We start from the raw sequence: 21,964 nt of genomic DNA on the forward strand, positions 1-21,964 counted from the left end.
ATAGCAAAAACTAAATGAACCTAAGTGCTGCAACTAGGAACAAGGTGATTTCGGGAAGGAAAATGGGCACTCATTGATGATTATTTTGCACCATTCCTAGAAGTGTACAGGACTTCAAATGGCTAACACAGATTCAGCGAGACAATCGATGTCTCATTCAGACAGTCAATGAAGAAGGCAGTTGTTCTAGTTGATTCATCCCACTTCTGCTTACTTCTATACCTGATCTAATCTTATCCTAGTGGTGCTTTTCAATAGTATTTTGTGTAGTCATGTGTAAATGAGATCAGCTCTCCAGACACATTAATTTCTTTCAAGGATTAAGCTCAGGTCCATTTTTGTCTGTGTAGTTATCTCAGTGCTCAAAATCAAGACCTCTGTTGCCTTACTTATAAATACCTTTCAGTATCTGCAGATTGCTAGATTTACCATTAATTGCTTCCAATTAATACAGTTATCAAAATGCAAAGCAAGTTCATACTGTTCCTTTCTATGTTTTGCCCAAGACACTAGGGTCACTACAATTCTATTTTTAAGGTAAAATTCATGCCAACAGACCTAACATCTGAATAACACCCTAGGCAACTTAACTCAGCCAGTCTGGGTGGTGGTTATATAAAGGACTTTAGTGATCTGATCTGATAAACTTCACAACTGGACTTTTGAAAGGATCTTCTTAAGTCAAAATTCAAAATGTTCATGCCATAGACAATTTATTTCTAATACAAATAATAGCTTTTACCAGCTGCAGAGGGAAACAAAAGAAAAGGCAAACTGAGCTTCTGGGTCTTGACACCTTTCTCTCAGCAGGACTCTCCTTCTAGGAGCAAAACTCACCTTGACACTTTTCCCAGGCAGTGTGGCAGATCATAGCCTGCTTGTCTAGGACACAGCCCAGCACATCACCTTTGCCCTTCAAACAAACCCATGGATCTGCTTCCAAAATACCTTCCCATTTTTAGAAATTCCATCTAATCCCAGAAAGTTTGCCTCTGTAATCCTCCTATCTCCCCCTGCCTCTCCAACCAACCTCTTCCTCAGCATTCACTGCCAGCAAAGCATTCACTGCCAGCAAAGCAGCTTCCCAGGGGCTTTGCATGTCTCAAAGCAACTTCCTACCTCTCCCTTACAGATAAAATTTCACTGATATGTACTTGAATATGACAAGCAAGCTCTTGGTTACTTGTTTTTTATTCTCTCTAGAAGTTCCTCACCAATGTGCTTTCATGCACCATATCTTCTACCTATTCAAGATAACGTGTATGAGCTGGAGCAAATGACTGTGATCAGTCACATGTTTTACATTGCATAAATTTATTCTGATCTATTGCCTGTGTTCTTGCAAGGAGTTCTGACTCTCCCATCCCAATGCTCAATCTATTCCTCCTTTGTTTTTCCCCAACAAATTTATGTAAACTAATGCCCCTCTCACTGTGAAGCCATGCAAATGTTTTGCAGCTTAAACCTCAGTCGGCAAATAACTTCATGTCTAGCAGTGCCTACCAGCATGTATAAAGCATTCCCACAGAAATAACCAAGCAGCAAGATTGGAAATGAGGAAATGATCACGTAAAGCAAGCATTTCACCATGCAGAATCTCCCTACAAACAGATGTGAAAATATAGATTTCACCAGCAATGAAAGAACATTTTGTTCTGGGACTGCATTTGGGATATGCAAGCTCTGGCAGGAATTATTTAGCTTGAAATGAGTGAAGATAAATTAATACAGTTTCCATTGAATATGCCAGGACAATTATTTTCAGCCTGTTTAAAAATATTCACAGAATGTACTTCAACATAGCATCACAAGGACTGACTTGAAAAAAGTGGTGTAAAACAGATTGGAGGCCTCATAAGTAGACCCTCTGCTGAATCTAGAATTGTAGAAGGTAGCAAAGGCTACTGCAGTAAAACTTGCAGCTTGTCCTCACCCATATTTTAATAAAAGGAAAATGTAAAGAGTTTGTGACTATTTCTGAACTATTTTCTCTTCTTTACAAACCAGTATTTTCTGAGGTGTAGGAGGGGGACACAACTCACCACTGCTGACAGATTTCTGTGCACAGGGCACTGATTCATGGCGTACCGGAAGCTGCTCCCCAGGGCAACCAGCATTTCTGATGTCTCAAGAGGAAGTTCCTTACCTCAGTTTACAGGAACAACTACAAACCAGCTAAGTTCTGATTGAGAAAAAAATATTGGGTTCAACAGTGTATTTGGTGTGAGGCTGGAGTGAGGGGGTACTTTTGATCAAGATGAAAATCAAAGAAGAAACAGCACTAATGTATTAACATTAATGTATTTAAGAACTTGATATTTTAAAATCAGGTCCAGTTAAATAACAGAAAATCCTTGTGAAATAAATCCAATGCAGTCCTGTTTGAGCAAGTTCAAATCAATACATTTATTTTGATGTTACATTCCTACAAGTGCTGGACATGGCCAAGTTAGGTGGACAATGAGATGTCCCTCCTTTTCCAGCCACACACACTGAGCTGCACTGGGCACAGCACAGCAGCCACTCCAGCACGTGTACCATTTAAAAAATACAACATTAGAAAACTGAAAAATGCTGTTACTGGCAGTGGGATTCTCTTGTGTCTATGCACTTCACAGATCTTCAAAGAAAGCACAAAAACATTAAGTGCATGGATTATAAACAAAAAGTTTATTGATTTTATGTTTTCAAGGCACTTTCATATTACAGTTTAGAACTCCATTTGGTATAAAGGGGGATCCTTCAGAAACCTCATCTTCACTACTTAAAACACACAACTTCAAGGCCAAGGGAAACAACCAAAATATTCAAGCCAGATTCTGACCATAAAATATGTGCATTCCTAGAATCTCAAAAGAATCCATAAGCACGAAATGGGGTGGGTTTTTTTGCATTTTCTAATTTGACTGTAATTTAGAAAACCCAGTATGAGGTTCATTCTAGCTAGCTTTTATCATCTCGAATCTGGACTAACTAAGCCAGAGCAGACTGATCTCAGCTATATTAAATATCTATGTATGAACAAGATAAACCATCCTCTACCAAAGGCTATTCTGTACTGCCCAAAAGGAAAGTTTAACATAATCAGAGTTTTTAATTTTGGGTTTTTTTTTTTTCCTAGGGATTCAGGGTGGAATTTTAAAGCTAAATTCGTATATAGTTATCAATTACAACATTGCCTCTGCATTTTGCATTAAACCAAGTCATTACAGATCAACAATAAACTTACATTCATGTAAAGTTTTCATCAAAACATTAAATAATATGGCAGGTACTCTGGCACAGCTGTTTCACAGTAGCAAAAACTGAGGAAGAAAACTGAATGCTGGCATACCTCCCTGATTAATTAGGTCTTAAGGCTGATTTTAACTATAAAAACAAAAACAAAATTGAAAAAAAACCCCAACCCACAATGCTTTAAAAATTGAGCAAAATGCACAAGATACAATCTCATCATGGCTAGTCTACTTGAACTGAACATCTATTGTCAACAAAAACCACTCTGGAAACAGAGCAAGATTTTAGAATAACTCCCTTATGCTAAAGCCAAAAGAACCAGCACAAATTCTACCAACTTCTTTGATGTTCTTATTTAGTAATTTTTTTTTCTTACAATGTAAATGCTCAAACTCCAGAACGCCCATTCAATTGTACAGTTATAATTGCACTGCAGTTTTTTTTACAATTATGTCATGGTCTCATTTTCTACATCACCAGCACTACATTAGCCCTATGTTCCATCTCCACCGCACACTGAACACCACAAATTCAGACACACCTGTCTTTACACCAATACACTCAGCAAAATCTCATAAAGAACACATTTCATTTCTGTATATTTGTTCACCCTGTCATAAGCTGACAGTGTGGATTTTGTCACCAGACTCCAGGAGTCGTTTCAGCAGTGCACTATTTTTGGTATCAAACTGTAGGCACACTGCTTGGTAGGATTTGGAGCATGAGGTGTCTTTTGCTGTTGACAAGAAGGTCTCAGAACTAGAAAAATGTGAGGCAGGCTTCTTCATGTGTCAGGAAAGTGCTGAGATTAAAATTCTTTACTCCTCTTTAGAGTGTGGGCTGGAGAAGGTGCAAAGGGATCAGGTTGCTGCTACTGTCTAGAAGGCATTGGAGGCAGGCTGCAGCTGACAGCTGGGATCTGGAGGAAGCTGGTGTCTGCTTGGTGTTGGTAGAAAGGGTCCCAGGAAAAGGCACGAGACATACAGCTTCCATGAAGAGTGAAGGGCTGTCCCTGTGGCGGCTGCCAACACCAGCTCTCAGGCTGAGAGTCACCCAGAACAGACCCAGAGACTTCCTTTGGGAAAGCAGAAAAGGTCCCACCACACAGCTCTACAGTGATCCACCCGAGACACCTGAACACCCAGGGCACTTTACGCTGATCACATACTTGAACTCACACACTGGCATCTCTTCAAGGTTCAAAAGGTTCATCTCTTCAGTTTCTAGTGCTCTAATAAGTTGACCCTCTGAAGATGTGGCCTGTATATTTTCCACTGATGTGGACTGCTCTTCCTAAAGTGGGCTCTAAAAAATGCACTACAATCATGTCTGCCCATAGCAGAGGTGGAAAAGATGAGGACTACCTCCACTGCTCCTGTGTTCAGCTCCCAAAATACAGCAGCAAGCACAGTTTACATCTGGCCCTCCTTGTGGGTGAAAAATTCCCATAACTGCAATCTATAAATGACAGAAATACACTTAATCATCAACAATTTTAAAAAAGCGTCCAAAACAAAGTAGTGTTAAATGAATAACACCAAGGATCTTGAGGTCAGTAAATTCATTCTATAAAATAGCAGTACCTAAATAAAATTAGGCCTAAATAAAAATGGTATTCCAGCGTTTACTGAGAGGGTGCAGTGCTCAGATTGCTGAGAACAGTGTTTTTACAAAGAGGCTGGATGAAAGGAGTAGCAATTTAAAGGTGAAAAGTAGATGAGAAGTTCACTGTCAATAAGAGACTGGTTATGATCACAGTGCCATCTCCTTGAAGTCAGTTCATTCTTTGCAGTCAATGGGAATTTTATTATTTGTTCCCTGTGGAAATAAAATTGTGCCTTAACTGGAGACTGCACATCATTACTGATCTTGTATTTCCAAAAACAGTAAACTATTCCCTTTGCACAGAAATTATTGCACATTTTATCACCAGAGCAAAGTTGGAGTATGTAGTACTTCACAGTAGTGTAGAATACATACTTTTTCAGTGTTCTGGAAGATGAAGGGTAAACTGTGAATCTCCAGAAGAGGCTACATACTACATTTGCAGGATTGCTTCTGTCAGTAGCTCCAGGACACACAACAGTATGCAGCACAGGACTTGATTCTACTGCCATCTGCTTGAGTACATAGGCTCCAGAGAAAATTTTGCTTGCTTCACTAAAAGCAGAATTCACCCCTTTTTTCAGGAGCTGGAAATTTTATGCACATCTGGACATAATCTAAGCCTAAAAGTAATTAAGCAAACAGGCTGACTTGACAGATACTCAGTTTTTACCATGTGGAGTAGAGGTGGATGGATTTTACCAGTTTTCAGACACTAAAGGCAAGAGTCCACTATCAAATAAGGAAAAAAGAAACCAAAAGAACAAACAACATCTCACAGTATTCCACCCATATTCAGAATTCTTATTCACTGCTGTATTGTTGTTGCTGAATTAAATTCTGGATATCCAGTCCAGACACCTATCAAAATATTCACAGTTTTGTTTCTTTAATATTGGCCTCTGAACAGCCTTCAGGTCAAAATTACATTATTGAAATTAGCACCATGGAAAAATTACTTATTGAAACAATTTGAAGTTCTTCAAAGAGAAGTAGTGATTCAGAAGGAATAGAAGACCTTTATTGCAAAATTAGTTTTTTTCTTTAAAAAAATGCAACAATTCTATTAGAAGTATATAATCCATGACAGAACATTCTATTTTACCTGTCATGGGAAATAAAAAATACTGCATACATGGGGTGCACTCAAAATCCTTGAGACCAAATTCCCAACTGAATTAAGTGAGAATTTTGCTGACATACCAACTGCAAATTTTCTATTACAGCCACTGCAATCAGTAGGATTATTATTACTATTATTATTATTTCACAGGTATTTAGATTTCATCTAACACACAGTGTATCATTTAACCTATAATAAATGAGTGTAATAAAGAACAAATTACATGTCAACAATATATATTCACTTTTCCATACTACATCAATTAGCATCACCAAAACTGGTGTAGCTATACCCAGTACTGATTATGCTTCAAAGTTGGGTTTGTTTTTCGACAATATTGGATCATTTCAGGATCAAGATTTAAAAAGCTGTTTTTCAGATACCTTTCTGTAGTTGGAGAAACCACTGTAGGAAGCAGCTGCTCATGCTTTACTGCCATGAATGTTGAGGCTGTACTTCTCTCAGCCCCCTTCAGGAGAGGAGTCACTGTGACAGTGGGCACAGTCAAGCTCCGTTCCAGACATCGATCTGCACTACTCAGGATTGCATCTGTTTGACTTCTGACTAAAGGTTTTGTCTTCTCTTTCTTCTGACACATTAACAAAATGCACACAGAAGTAACAGCAACAATGAGTAGCACAGACACCAGGACCAGGGAGATAATGATGTACCAAGGGTTGTTTTCACCTGCCTGCACTCTGGGACTCCCAGCATTAACCTGGTTTGTAGTCTTCAACTCCAGAGATACACTTGTTCCCACTGCCTGATTTAGCAGTGGACCTCCCTCATTCAGGTTTCCCCAGTGATTCTGCCCATGCCACATAGTTGGTTCAGTCTTCTGTGGTGCTATTGCAGGCTCTTCATTCTGTGAGAAGGCTGGTGCCTCATCCTTTGGGGTTGAGTGAGCCTTGAAAGTGGTTGTGCTGGTTACAAAAGGCACTTCTGTTGTAAAACCCTGAACAAGTGGAGGACTGTTTGGCACAATGGAATACTGAAAACAGCCAATAGCAGGCTGCACAGCATCTGCCCTGAGTATAAATGTAAATGAGTCATTCAATAGATCAATGCCCGTCATATTTGTATCTATGTCCAGAAGCAAAACACCACTATCAATGTCAGCCTGGGTGAATGTCTGGATGTCTTCAAATGAATCATCATTCACAAACCTTTTCTTTACAATCCTTCCATGAGATGGAGGCACTATCACTTCAAATCTAGGATTACTGTGTGTCAAATTGGCTAGCTCAGAAGCATCCAGGTCACTGCTTCCAAATTTATAAACTGCTTGATTTGAAATCTGCAGGTCAGATACAATTTGTACTAAAGGCTTTGCTGTGATATTCAGCACTTGTCCTGTTAGATTGCCTTCTGCAGTAAAAAGCATAAACTCCAGTACTTCACTGGAAGCAGTGAGATTTGTCAGGTGGTAAGAGAGCCTTCCCAAGTACAAATCTGACTGCTCAAATTTAGTAACCTGCTCATTTCCAATCATGAGGTGCCCATACTTGAGTGGCTGAGTTATTTCATACATAATATTAGTGCTTTTTCCATTTGTGACAGCTGAAAGCTGAACGTCAGTAATAGCGACAGATGTCTGGCCCTGCGGCAGTGCAACATTGGTAAGGTTGACTAGGACAAGAGCAATTGGTGTGACTTCAAGACTGAACAGTTTGTATAAAGGGCGATGTTTACCATCAGTCACACTGAAATAAAACACCCCAGAAGATGAACTTCCATCCTGGACAAACCAGACTTTACCACTGTCAACATCAGCTTGTGTGAAATCTTTTATAGAGACATTGAGATTGCTTTTCATTGCTAAGTAACCATTATTGGGGTTACTAACAATGGTGTACTTCAGCTCAGCTGGGACATTATCTAAGTCTTCAACTTTCAGATTCTCTGGCCCCAGCACTGACACATCTCCCTGCAGGACTTTCAAGTGCAATCTTTTAGTCTTCAGTTCTGGAGATTGATCATTCACTGGGAAAACAGTGATATTAAACATTTCCTCTAAAACTTCGCTATGGGGCTTTGTAGCAGGCTTGCTCTTTAGGTTTAACCAAACAGCAAAAGTGAAATTGTCATTTAGAGATTCAGAATTATCATGTATGTATATAATTCCAAATTTGTCAAGTACATATTGGGAGAAGTTAGGCTTTTCTTTGGTAATGTTTTGCTCTCCAACAACAATCATGCCATGTTGGGGTAAAGATAGAACCTGATACCAGACTTCATACATGGAGCGCTGTACATCAGGTAGCTTTATCAATAGGTTTGAAGCATCTAAATTTGTTTTGTTGATTAATACTCTACCTCCTTCCTGGACTGTGGCACCTGGCAGAAATGAAAAGAGAATATTAGAAACTGAATAGTTTATAGTTGCACTATTTCAGAAACTACATATCAAACACTGATGACACTCAAAAACTTTTCTCCTTTGTGGTATCCTTATATTTCCACGTCATGGCTAAAAATATATTACCACTACTTTTAAAATATAATCAGATATAAGAGACAAGATCTTTGACTGATGCATACACTAAGAATAGAGAAATACCAGTATCTCAAGGCTTCTGATAGTGTTTTTCACCTACCATTATAGAAAACTATCTTATACAGCTGTAGGAAGCATCAGACATATGCAGCTACCTCATTTCTAAGGGTGCAGTGAATGCAGCTTTACAAGCTACTACCCTTCAGTATTCTTGTCACAGCTTACTGGAAAGAAAGAAACTTTTTTTTTGTTCATTCTTCAATGGACCTCTGGCAGATCCAAAAGAATTTTGAGCCCAAACAACCAAGTTTTCTACCTGTATTTGCTAGAAGACGACTATTCTGATTATGCCTGTCAATTTCATATGAAATGACAACATGGAACATCTGGATATCCAGAGCTGATGGTGGAGAGGAGACTGTAAATGTAAAGAAATCTTCTGCACTCCAGTCAGCTGACTCAGCATGTAAATGTTCATACATGATCACACCTTCATCAACCTATTCCAGGTAAAGAGAAGACATGTGTTTAAGAGGAAGGTGATTATAAATAGAGGAGTGTTAAGGACACAAAAAAATATCTTGAGAACATTGCTCAAAGAGACCTTTGTACCTTAGTCCATGTACAGTGTATATAGAATCATAGAATTGTTTAGGCTGCAGAAGACCGGTAAGATCAAACCCAACTGTTAACCCAGGGCTGCCAAGTTCACCACCAAACCATGTCCCAAATGCCACATCTACACATCTTTTAAAATACCCAGGTTGATGATTCAACGACTTTTCTGGGAAGTCTGGTTCAATACTTAGCCATGTTTTGCATGAGGAAAGGTATCCTACTATTCCATTTAAACCTCCCCTGGCACAGATTGAGGCCATGTCCTCTCATCCTACTACTTGTTACTTTGGGCAAAGAAGCCAACACCCACCGGGCACAACCTTCTTTAGGTAGCTGTAAAGAGTTATAAGATCACTCCTAAGCCTCCTTTTCTCCAGGCTAAACAACCCCAACTCCCTCAGCTGCTCCTCACAGCACTTGTGCTCCAGACCCTGCCCCAGCTCCCCTGCCCTTCTCTGCACTCACTCCAGCCCCTCAGTGTCTTTCCTGCAGTCAGGGCCCAGAACTGGACACAGCACTCCAGGTGTGGCCTCACCAGTGCCCAGGACAGGGGGACAATCCCTGCCCTGCTCCTGCTGGCCACACTATTGCTGAGCCAGGCCAGGATGCCATTGGCCTTCTTGGCCACCTGGGCACAGCCTGGCTCATGTTCAGCTGCTGCCACCAGCACCCCCAGGTCCTTTCCAGCCACTCTGCCCCAGCCTGTGGCACTGCCTGGGGTTGTTGTGACCCAAGGGCAGAACCTGGCACTTGGCCCTGTTGAACCTCAAAGCACTGATCTTGGCCCATCAATCCAGCCTGTATGTACACTGAAATTATCCTGCATTTCTTTTAAGAGAAAGATGGATTCTGTTTTGCCAGAAAAACACCTGAAATTAAGTGAAATGTTACTGGGCATGAGTGCTTAGTAAAAGCCTTTTATGAAGAGCAGAAGATACATATAATACTGAGAAACCATCTCAAACTAGCAATGGATATGGTGATCATGAGCTCAGATAGACTGTACTTTTAGTAAATCAGAGTATCATATGACATGGGGTTTTTTTGTAAGAACACTATTAGGGTTGGGTTACTTGTCTTGAAAAAGCATATGAAAGGCTGAAGGCTGGAGAAGGACTTTAATGCATTTATTTCCTGCAAATAGCAAAGGATACTTGGTTGTTGCATTATTGGTAAGGTTGACTAGGACAAGAGCAATTGGCATGACTTCAAGACTGAACAGTTCAAAATCAATCATTAACAAAAGAGACTAAGAAAACCAGAAGAAAGTGTAATGACCACTGTTATTTACTGTCACTTATAAGCAAAATTTGATGGAACTACGTAGTGTAAAATTTCTACGTCACAGGAAGACAGGGATTCCTAAAAGACAGGAAACAATCAGGCTTGTCCTATCCCTGCCTTGCACATCATCGTACTCAAGGAATTTAATCAGTCCATTCTGAGTAACCAAGTTTCAAAGTATTGCAAGATACTGAAGTAAACCTCCAGAGAAACAAATGCACATACAAGATAAAACCATTTATCTCTTTAGACACCAAAGCAAAAGGCAGTATTTTCATATTATTTCTCATCAGCTGGAACTATACCTGAATTTTAAGATCAATACTATAATACATTGGAACTGTAATACAATTCCTAATGACAGCAAGACTGGAACACTTACTGAATCTTATTCAGTAGATTCAGCATCTGGTCTGCTTGATAATTCACTCACTGGCCTGGAGGGATGAGAGTTACAACTATTAAATCTTTGGCACAGCAACCGCTGACCAGGCCTGCATGTGTTAGTTTGTGCCAGAGAGATCCCTGACTGAGATGGTGCTGGTTTTAAATTTACTATTTTAACACACTCCTCATACTCTGCAAACACCTTGAAGTGACTCATTAGTACACATTTCTGTCACATATGCTTGAAAGATGTGAAAAAAGAAAACAAAGCCCCCTTGCTGTTATCACAGATGAAGTATTTTAGCAGTACAGATTCTGAGGTGTGAATACAGAGAGACTGAATCCTGAAATTACTGCAACAGCCCCCACTGAGATCACAAGGCAAACTGGGCTTTCAAGGTCAGTTTTCATAGCATAGCAGCCTCACAACTATCCCAATTTTTCTCTAAAACATTTAGACTGATGTGATAAAATTCTTTATGCACATCTCCAGGTTTCTGCTTTCCCTATACTGATTAATTCTTAATGGCAATTATAGGACAAACAAAAAAAAATTAATTGCAAAAGGGTATGTTAGATCAGGGTTAACTTTCCAAAAATTCTCTAGGACCTCAAGCTGAGACCAGCAAATTTTTGTAACAAATACAGGCACAATACATATTCTTTAAATTGAGTGGTGTTCAGTATAATCTTAACCGGTTGCTTTTTTGGGGTTTTTTGACTGCAAATCCATTCTTATGTCTGGGCTTAGAACAGAATGGAATTGGTAAGGATTTCTGTGTTTACCTCTGCAATGACTCTATATAATGAAAAAGCTGTGGCTTGCTGCAAGATGAAAATACTTCTAAGATATCACAGAAAGTACTGCAGAGAAAAACAAAAAGCAAAGTTAGGTTTTTCTTTCCTTTGGCAACAAAGCAATAAACCACAGGGCATACAAAAGAGTTCAGTCCCTTAGCAAAAGGAATAACTACTTTTCCAAAGTGAAATTTCAAGCTCCTCAACACAGAATTAAGCCAATGAAAACCCACAGACCTACACTAATGCAAAACTTTTTTCAATTTTCAGTTTTACAAGCTTATTACCAAATACTTTACTCTCCATTACATGGAAAATATACAGTGTTTGTAACATAAATGCAATTTTCTTCACTCACATTCAACTTCCTGTGATTACAATACACTGGACTGAAAGTTTACTTAGGATCCTCTTTCTCTCCCTTATATCTCATTCTCTATCAGAATAAATAGCATGCTTGTTTGGATACTTGAATTCCACCTGCAAGAAGTCATTTAACTCTACTAGTTCAAAATTAAAATGGCCAATAGAAATATCTCCAACAGACAAGAAAAGCATACACATTATTTCAGCCCAAAGCCTTACACAATTCACGAAGTTAAAAGGAAAGTTAGCTATACATTAGTAAAAACTAAAACTACAGAGAATAAGTGACATGTTCTGACATGGTACTGTCTGATAAAGACACATAATGGTCATATCCATAGGAAAAAAGAGTGACACTTGAAAACCTTAGCTGAAATGTTAACTGTTTCATATAATACTCATAAAAATCATTCATTTTGGGATGAGAAGGGTGTATATATATATATATGTATAATGTCATTATACAATTCATCTCTTTCATAAAACAAGACAAAACTCAGCAACTTTTGAGACAAGACCAGTAACATAGTGAGATTACATGTTTTTTATGAGAACAATTCTGTGTTCATCTTGATTTATAAAGTCCAGGTGGAGACCCATTCTACAACTGTCCTTGGTCAGGTTATTTCAAAGTCTGATAACAACAAATAAATAAAAAAAATCCTTTTTCCAGGTGTTACTACCCAAGTTTCAAATTCTGGCCAATGTATTTTCTTATTCCTTCATATACTAAATCTAATAGCTACGTTTAAATCTGTAAATGTATGTTTTCCCATGAGCAAAGTCAGAAGACTGACCCCATTTTATCTCCCTTACTTCAGTTTTCTGAGAATAGCTTAATGCATGCTGAAGATACTTATATCTAGATTCTGCACACAGACAAGTAATTCCTTTTGCAGAAGAATTTTTCCATCAAGTTACATAAGCTGCCACGTTTTAGTCATTCAATAAGAGAACCTGTATCACAGTTAAGATACTTTAAACACTTAGTACCACAGCCAATCCAGTCAATAGAAGTCATCTTGGAGACACCCATGAGGACTGTGTACAGCTGAAATGAATCTGATACTTGGACTTTTCATAGAGAAAAAGGCTGCTCCTTCTGCCAAAAACTAAAAGCTTCCAACCTCTGACTGCTGGTTAATGGCACCAGAACAGCTCTTCTTGACAAATAGTGTTACAAGCAAAACAATGGGAATTGCCAAGACCCTGCTAGTATCCAAGCAGAAGGGAACAAAGGCTCCTCTTGTGTTCATCACTAGATGCCAGATACTTAATGACATAGCAAATCTGGGTGATTGCACTGATGGGTCACATATGCCTGGTTACTTAACAGATATAAAGGGATCACATTAAGAATGAGCAACTGAGAAGTCCTCTGCAGTAACAATCTATCCCTCAACTAGTTGTTATAACGTAAATGCTTACCATAGATTGCGTAAAACTGAAGATTTCCTGAGTGGTATCAGAATTTACTCTGATCAGCCTTCCAAGTTTTGGGGAACTTACAATCACAAAAGTTATAGTTCTGTTTCCTGCATTGGTCACATCATTGGTTACAGCTTTCAGATCATGTTGTGAAATAGGTTTCCTGGAACCTGAAAAATATCAAGTATAGGATGAAGATTTAAAACAGCATTTTTTTCCAAAAGTAAGTTTTGAATGCACAACTCACACTCTAACCCAAGTATTCTACTTAGCATTTTAATAACATTTTATAAGATCAGCATGGTTTTTCTAGTTACCTTCTGGTTACAACCCTTCCACAGCTTTTTCAATTGAAAAGCACGTTAGTAGGATGCACCCTTGTTTTAAAAATGTAAAAAATGCACTTCTCTTCAGCATATGTAGTTGCTAAATAGTGGTTTCTGCAAAAACTACCTGAAGTATAGAATAGAGATTATATAAGAAGTTCTGTTTCTACATCACATGTCTAGAACTGAATTCACACTGCAATGTTTTTGGTACTCCCAGCTGTAACAGAAGACATACATGATTCAACTGAGAAAAGCCTCAACACTGCAAAGTTTCTAGTGAACACATAAACCAAAATCCATCATTAACAAAAATATGCTTTATCAGTATGAAATAGGATTTTCATTACATAAAATTAAAATGTAAGTACTAATTAAATGAACTAGGACGAACACCATGTAACAGAAATAACAGCCTAAACTGAAATAATGCATAATTTAGACTGAGTTTAACAAAATCCTTTTAATACATAGCAACACACTAACCTTACTAAGGTTACTACCTTCTGGCTTAAAGATTATGAAGAGCTCTCTGGCATTAGTCAAACAAGACAATTCTTGACACAGCTGGGGCAGTAATTTCCTAAAAGCTAGCTACATCCTAAAAGAAAAAATAAAAAAAGAAATCTGGCTTCTTTTTGATGCAGTTTTAAGGTACAAAATCAGCAAACTAAAATTTATGTTTGATGATAATTTTAGAGGAGCAAGATTACCATCACCCTATTGCCCCTGCATCCCCAATTCTGTCTCCATTTTCAGATTTCCTCTTCTCCTTGGACAATAAGCTTATATAGGTTTCAATACATAATTTCAAATAATTTATGGCAGTAAATATACTTGAAATCTGTAATATCAATCCATCTTAACTAAAACACTATGCTACAAGAATAATACAAAATAACACATATGATACAGATAGATAGATAGATAGATGGATAGATAGATAGATAGATAGATAGATAGATAGATAGATAGATAGATGGATGCATGATGCTACAATATTCAGAAGAAAAAAAATATGGTAAGGGCAGCGAAGAATAGGAATGCTTTGAAAGCCATTAATACCAGGACTCTGCTTGTGCTCTGGTACAAATAACAACTACTTTCAAACAGAATTGTTATAAGATCTTCTGTCTCTGGCTGTTTTCCTAATTTTATCTTTCCATGTCTCTCTGTATCCATACTGTTTTGAAAAGTGAAGGAGCCTCCCAGGTCAAGAAAAATTCTCCCAGACACTATTTAATTGAAGAAGTCTCCCTCCTCTTCCTCTCCCTTCTTTTTGTTTTTTTCTGTGACAGGGAGGGAGGGAACCATGACCTTGTGCGTACAGCAGGTGTAGTCAAGAATTTACAGCTTAGCATAACAGTCAATCAGACCACATAAATCCACAAATGCAGTTATTTATCAATAACCTGCTAGTTATGTAAATCAGGCCTTATTGTCTTAATAGAGTAGGACAGAGTAACATGGTCACACGGAAGTGATGGAAGTTACTGCTCCAATTTTTCATGACCATACCAGGGTATCACACCTGGTATCACAGAGCCCCCTTGATTCCTAACAGACCTGATCTCACTCATGGAACACCACAGGCTGAAATAGTCTAGAGACACAGACAACAAAGTCTATCATGCTCTTCTGTAAAGCAGCATTTCCCCCAAAAATAACGTTCTCCTACACCCACTTCTAAGAGTTGAGAACATTCCCTGGCACCCACAGCAGTTCTCTGGTCTGACACCTCAACAGGGAGGGGAAGGTTATTTTCCAGCCAGCACACTGGGTGAAGGAAAATGAAGTGAGAACACTGCCTGTGTGTTCCCAATCACAGAAGGAGAGGTCACAAAAACTCCACCCCACCCACAGGGGACAGGAACAGAGAGGAAGAAGACATACAACAAGAACAGGTGACAGAGTAGGGCCAAGCTAATCAATTCAAGTAGAGTGCAACAGCATAATGTTGGTGCCTATTAATCTTGTTACACATTTTTATGGCCTACATTTAAGATTTGGAAAATGCTTTGGCATGAGCATTCTTCCTATCACTGCTGAACAGTTATAAATCATCTCATCTATAGACTGATTAGACAGCTCTGCTCCCAGTGAACTACAAGTCAGGCTTACTTTCCTCAAATCAACTCAGCTCATTCCTTGGTTGAGCAATTGCCTTCTTGAAGAAGCAAATCCTCCCATAGCATATACCTAGCATACAGCAGAAAAAGCTAATATATCTAGCAGTCAATTTTCTGAGTATGCTGAATAAAACAAGCTTCTGTTAAAACAGAAAAAAATCTATGAATTACATAAACAGATCTGGTATACCCAACACAAAAACAGCACTTCACACTCTTATAAAATTGCAGAACAATATATTTTGGAGAATAGTTTATACCCAGTCATGAAGACATGGTAAACTCTTCACAATAAATTCAATTTTTACTAACCCAGAGAGAAGATTTCTCAGGCTGGCTCAAAATTAACCTTTTTTAGTACTGCTATAAAATTTAGCAGGACACTGGCTGGTTTTATACATATATATATATCACTCATTTGGCACCCTTGCTCTTGTAATAGTCATGTCATGATGGCAAGGTACAGCTGAAAGCCATACAGCTTCAAAATGTCTCTAAATAATACCATAAAGAGAATATGTAAGGAAGTTAGTAACACTTTGTAACATCTAAAAGAAATTTTGCTAATCCAAAGTGAGAATTCAGGAAAAAAACTGCAATCCTGGATGAATACAGTTTGCAGTGCTGAAAGAAATACTGTATTTTGTAAACTGAAGAACTGATTGACAGCGTAAAGACTGTGCCTTCTGTGGAAGTATTGGACATATTTTTCTTACAATTATCATTGGTTTAAGATAGAAGTAAACCCCTTGTTCCCAAGGCAACCTTACACACCAAAATTGTAGGTTAATAAGCTTTGTAAGTGGATTTATGTGAATCCCATTTATACTGATGGAATTAGAAGATCATTAGATAATTAGAAGCTGCTACAATCTAATTTTTTTTGCTTGTATTTAAGTGGCTTTTGTTGCAAACCTTTGTTTATGCAACACATATTCTGGAAGTTTAGAGAGATAAAGTGCTCCTCTTACATATCCAATTAATAAATCAAGGTGCAGATTACAACCTCTAGAACTCTGCAAATTCTTAGTATCTCTCTGATTCTACAGATCACACTCAGAGAAAAAAAAGAAATAAGGAAGCACAAACAAAAGTGTAATGCAAGATATTGCTGAGAGAAAACTAATCTTTACTTCTCCTATAATCCTGCAATAAATGTTATATTCCTAAATCAACAAGAGATTACTCTTGCCAGAGCAAAGGAGTAAATGGCTCTGGTGAGACCTCTTAGCACATCAAAACTTCTTCAATAGTACGATTTCATTAAAAAAAATCCTCAGCTGATGAACCAACTAGCTACAAATGCACGAATATGAATCAAAGTTTTCAGTCTTTCTGATTCCTCAGTGAGTCTGTGCTGCTGTCTATATCTCATTTTAAAGAAAAGAAAAGTCAACTAGTAATCTGGAAAATTTACATGTGCTATTCAGAATCTCATGGACACAACCTTCACTCTTTCATTGCTTCTACAAGGCACTTTCAGAACCACCTAAGACATCTCTAAATATTTGAATGGACTACAGAGATTTTAAACAAACCTGAATAGGCAATCTCCAGAGCTTAGGGAGACAGAGTTATTATCACACTGTACTTGAACATTTCACTGCCAGTTTCTATGATTCCAAGCATGCACATATAAGAAAGTTAAAGATTCCAAAGCACAATCAGCAGTACATTGTTTGAGAAAACATTGACCCGTTTTTTAAAAACACACAAATGTTCCCAGCTACAGTTTTCTGTAGTTTAGTCAGTTAAGTATCTGAAAAATAACTCTATATTAGGCAATATTTTAAAGTGGATAAAATCATGATCACCTCAAAAAACAGACCTGGGAAGACTCTGAGCCTTTTGTTCACTTCAAGGCTAATGACCAGCATCTGAGCTGTGATGCTAAAAATCTGTCGGGGTGCAAAGTTCAAACCATCTGTCACCTGAAAGTTGAAGCCTCCAGACATTGCTCCTGTGGAAATCAAAATCATAAATTTATTCTTGTATTACTCTGTCACAAAAAACACAAACATGCACTGGACACCTTTCAATCTCAGATACAGTGAAATATTGTGCAGGTAATTCAGTGAAATTCAGTGTGAAATTTGGTTCAGGTAGCTCTGGGTGCAGCTGCAGTGGAGCTGCAGGTTGAGCTCTGGGTGGCAGGAGCCTGAGGCAAGAGGCCCTAAACTGCTGAGCCTTTGCTTAACAAAGGGCACAGGGACCTGCAGCCAGGGAACCAACTCTCAGAGACACAGCAGGAGTTGAGGACTCCAGATTTCCATGGCTTAGATTGCAAAGTCTTTCAGTCAGGGTCTCCCGTCAAGGGCTCCCAGCCAGAGTTGTTATTCTGTTGCTGCACAATAATTAAACTATTTTAAGGATACAGGCACTTGAAATTCTGCTAAGGAAAACCTGAGAAAACCTTGTCTGACTGTGTTTTGGGTATGTAGAGAGTCAAGCAGGGCTCACTAGAGCCACCCGATGTGAAGGGGGTTCTGTCTCAACAATCAAAATCTTGGGTGGTGTCAGTGTGAGTACCAAAGTGACTCCTGGATGGGCAGACAGGAAAGTTTCCTTAGCAATATATCCAAAATAATCCTGAAAGCAATTTTTGATCAGAGCCCTCATACCTTAATTAGAATTAAATAAATTGATAATGCAATTAACACATTCCCCAGGAAGAACTACCAGCTGTTGTTTTCATTGAAGGTCAGACACCCCTTAGATGTAAATCAGCAAGAGTTCCCCCTTCTCCTCTTTCTTCACTGACTCAGTGGAGCTGAAATCAAGTTAAACTTTGGGAGACAATGACTCCCAGATTTCAAACTCCATTTATGTCTTAGGAGGGTCCAAAGCACTTGGGCAGTTACATTTTGGCAAAGAAGGAATTTGGGGAGAGAAGTAACTAGAATGCCATTTCATTTTGTTTTGTATTTAAAGGTCTGAATAAACTCTTGGGTTGTTTCCTTAGCCTCTTTGCTGCACTTCAGCTTTGCTGAAGAAGGTATGTTGTCACAGCTTAAACTATTTCAGAGGTTATGTGTACTCATAATAAATGCACATTTTTCCCTTTAATCTTAAGACCTGTATGTACTTTGGCACAAGCAAATAGCAAAATGCCTCCAGGAGTCTGAGTGGATTCCTATAAAAATACATGTCTCAGAACTGACAGGCAGCTTTTAAGCAGAGGCTCCCTGTGTTGTTCAATTAGGTAAAAAGACAAAACAAAGAAGTGAAACTTTAACTGTTGCAAAGAATTACCATGCTCTTCTATTTGCTTTGCACAATTTAGCCACAAGCAGATATTGTTACAAGAATATAGATACTTAAAGCCAGAGAGTGCCACGTACTTTCATGTAAAGATCATCATCCTTGCCTAACTATAAATTAACATATCAAAAGAATCAAATGTAGGTTCTGAGATTATAGCTAACAAGGCACCTAAGAAATGTTCTTGTATTAGCTAGGCAGCTGAAGCAGCTCTAGAAGATCTCATCATATTGTTTTTGTTTTTAAAGTTTTTATTTTCTGATGTGTTCTACTGATGAAAAAGAACAGTTGCATAGTCAAAAAAGTATCTGGACGTTTACTATTTGTACTAAACTGAAAAAATCCCAAACAAACCTGCTTACACAGCATTACCTGCTTTTTTGGCTAAGGCAGGTCAACTGCTTGATTGACACAGACTTTTTGTCAGCAGCAGTCAGGAACAGAACAGTATCTTGATGTTCTGCTTGGATGGAGCATTTATCATTTTATCACAATTAATTTTTTTAGATGTATCTGATCACAGGTGATTAAAAGGACTCCAGAAAGAGGGTTTGTAAAAGCTGCATTGAGAAGACACAAAGACTTCAGAATGAAGAGTTCAATTCATTACTGCCCTAGGAAAAACACTGTCAGCATTTAAGGGCCCATACTGCAAAAGCAAGAGCAGAGCACCCTAGAGTGAAGCAAGAGTGTAAAAAGAGAAGGAATTATTACAGTGAAAGAGGGGTACAGAGAAAGAAAGGTGCGTTCTAGTTTTGCATTTAAAATGGTGATAGAACAATTAGGGATTATGGAGGAAACAAAAAATTCAAGGGGAAAACGCGAGAGCAAAGAGGAAGATTTGCAATTCAGCACAGAATAAGCAGCATAATGTAACTCGTAAGGCTGAGCAATGTGGAAGGAAAATTCTGAGCTCTAATTTAGAGGTATAAAAGCAAAGTATGGTAGTACTTTCATTGGCAGTAAAAAAGACGCTGAGGATGGAGAGCCATTGCCATGTGCAAGTGAAAAAAATGAGTGCCATGAGGCTCGAAGAGCTGCCTCAGCCAAGAAAATGCTGCTGTTCCCTTTTGAAAGGGAAACAAGTAGTAGGAAGAGTAGACAGGGGTACTTCCAAGAGGAGACAAAGAAGCCAGCAAACACTCCAAGAATGACGACAAGGAACAGGGGAAAGACAGAGAAAAGGGACAAAAAGCTGAATGACAGCAGCAACATAAGGAAAGGCCCCAGGTAAACATGATGGGAGTAATAATTACATTTCCAGAAACAGGTCAAGATGAAGGAGGGAAGAAAATCCCTGACCAAGAAATGCAAAGAAGCAAAATGACCAGAGTACTTTGTGAAGCACTGGAGACCATAAGGTTGAGTAGATGGGAGAACCAGAGTGGCTGCAAGACCTGACACAAAACCTGAGTAATTTTATGTTACAAATTAACTCAACACTCCTACTCACTAGAAAATGCAATTTTCTGTTTTTTTCACTTTTATTAATCAAGATTCACTCTAAGGCTACAGATGTGCATTTGCCCTTTCTGGAACACAGAGTAGATTGACTTCCTCAGACTGAAACTTACCACTGCCCTACCATCATAGGGCTTTTTACATGTCCAAGTCTCCCTTGGAACAATTTAAATAGCTTGGCTCACTTTTGTCATGCTCTTGACCTTCCATTTCCTGACCAAATTATTTGAGCAGAATATTTACAGCTCACCAGAAGCTGCTCATAAAGCAATTTCAGCAATACATATGCACCCTGCAAGACAGTGCATCGCAAAGGAGAGTACTTCAGCCTCATGAAGACACAGCACAAATCTCAATTGGCTGCTGCATCCAAGGGAGTACTGGAACTCCAGCTTGCCTCAGGGCTGGCAGGAGAGCAATTTATCTCTTCTATCTCCATCCCAAAACAATTACTTATTCCTTCTGTAGCAACTCCTTTCTTCTTTCAACTGAGGTAACATAGTAATACAGCTGGAGCAGGAAACAAGTAGCTGTGGAAACAGGTACCCCGTAAAAGCCCTGCCTCTTCTGGCTGGAACTCCACTAAGAAGTTGCTTCCCGTGGCTTCCCATCACTGCCACTCAAGGATGCACAAAGCTGCCCTGATTTCTTCTATTCCCTCTATTTATTCTCTTAAATGCACAAAAACCCTAATCTCTAGCTTTGGACACTAGGAGAATGCGTCACTGTTTAAAGCTTAATTCTTTCACAGTCTCAAAGGGACACTGACATCACACAGATGAACCATAACTTCATCATCCATCACTGCACTACAGCAGATATCTGTTTGGTCTATGGCAGAGACTGTTGATCCATAAACAGCTCTGCACTGTAACAAGACAGAAAGACTTCAGGAAATTTTCAACCACAGTAATAAAAAAATGGATTTCCTATATCTGAAAGGTGCATGGAAATGCTCCCCTACTGCAAAACTGCTTTCAGAAAGAAGGCTGCTATCTAATGAACTCAAGAACACCAAGGTTTCCAAGCAAGCACACATTTAAGTAGATGTTAGACCCTTTCTTGTTTAGTTTCTGAGATAACCTATAACCCATGTATGACACTTCACATAACCAGCGTTCCAGGATTTTTGTGATGTTACAATGGGATCTTAAATGAATTACAAACACAGATATACTGAATAGGAGCAGCATTATGGTATCAGATGTGGTATTTTTGAAATCACATACCATTGTGTACAAAAACCAGCTGCCCCTTAATTATATGAGCCTGGGTAAAAGTAAGGATGCTCTTGTTTGGAGAAGACTTCAGAGCCAAATGCCCATTGCTAGGTGGAGTAATGGAGTACACCAGTTCTGATGGTAAGGAGTCCTTGTCTTCTGCACAGAGGTCATCAATAGTTATTTCGGTGACTGAGTCCACCCAGACCTAGAAAATAAATAAT

At 38.7% G+C, this 21,964-nt stretch overlaps 1 protein-coding gene across 1 annotated transcript in view; it reads right to left on the reverse strand.

Annotated features, from left to right (window-relative positions):
• Nucleotides 1-2,647: 2,647 nt before the first annotated feature.
• LOC107198392 (chondroitin sulfate proteoglycan 4-like) overlaps nt 2,648-21,964 on the reverse strand; it is a 36,573-nt gene continuing 17,256 nt past the window's right edge. Inside the window, exons 6-10 of the mRNA XM_015615398.1 lie at nt 21,750-21,948; nt 17,627-17,758; nt 13,344-13,513; nt 8,779-8,962; nt 2,648-8,302 (exon numbers count right to left, since the gene is read on the reverse strand). Coding sequence (XP_015470884.1) covers nt 6,252-8,302; nt 8,779-8,962; nt 13,344-13,513; nt 17,627-17,758; nt 21,750-21,948 — 2,736 coding nt within the window. The 3' untranslated portion in view covers nt 2,648-6,251. The remainder of the gene's footprint in view (nt 8,303-8,778; nt 8,963-13,343; nt 13,514-17,626; nt 17,759-21,749; nt 21,949-21,964) is intronic.

The sequence above is a fragment of the Parus major genome, chromosome Z, assembly GCF_001522545.3.
Source record: "Parus major isolate Abel chromosome Z, Parus_major1.1, whole genome shotgun sequence".
NCBI classification, from domain to species: domain Eukaryota; kingdom Metazoa; phylum Chordata; class Aves; order Passeriformes; family Paridae; genus Parus; species Parus major.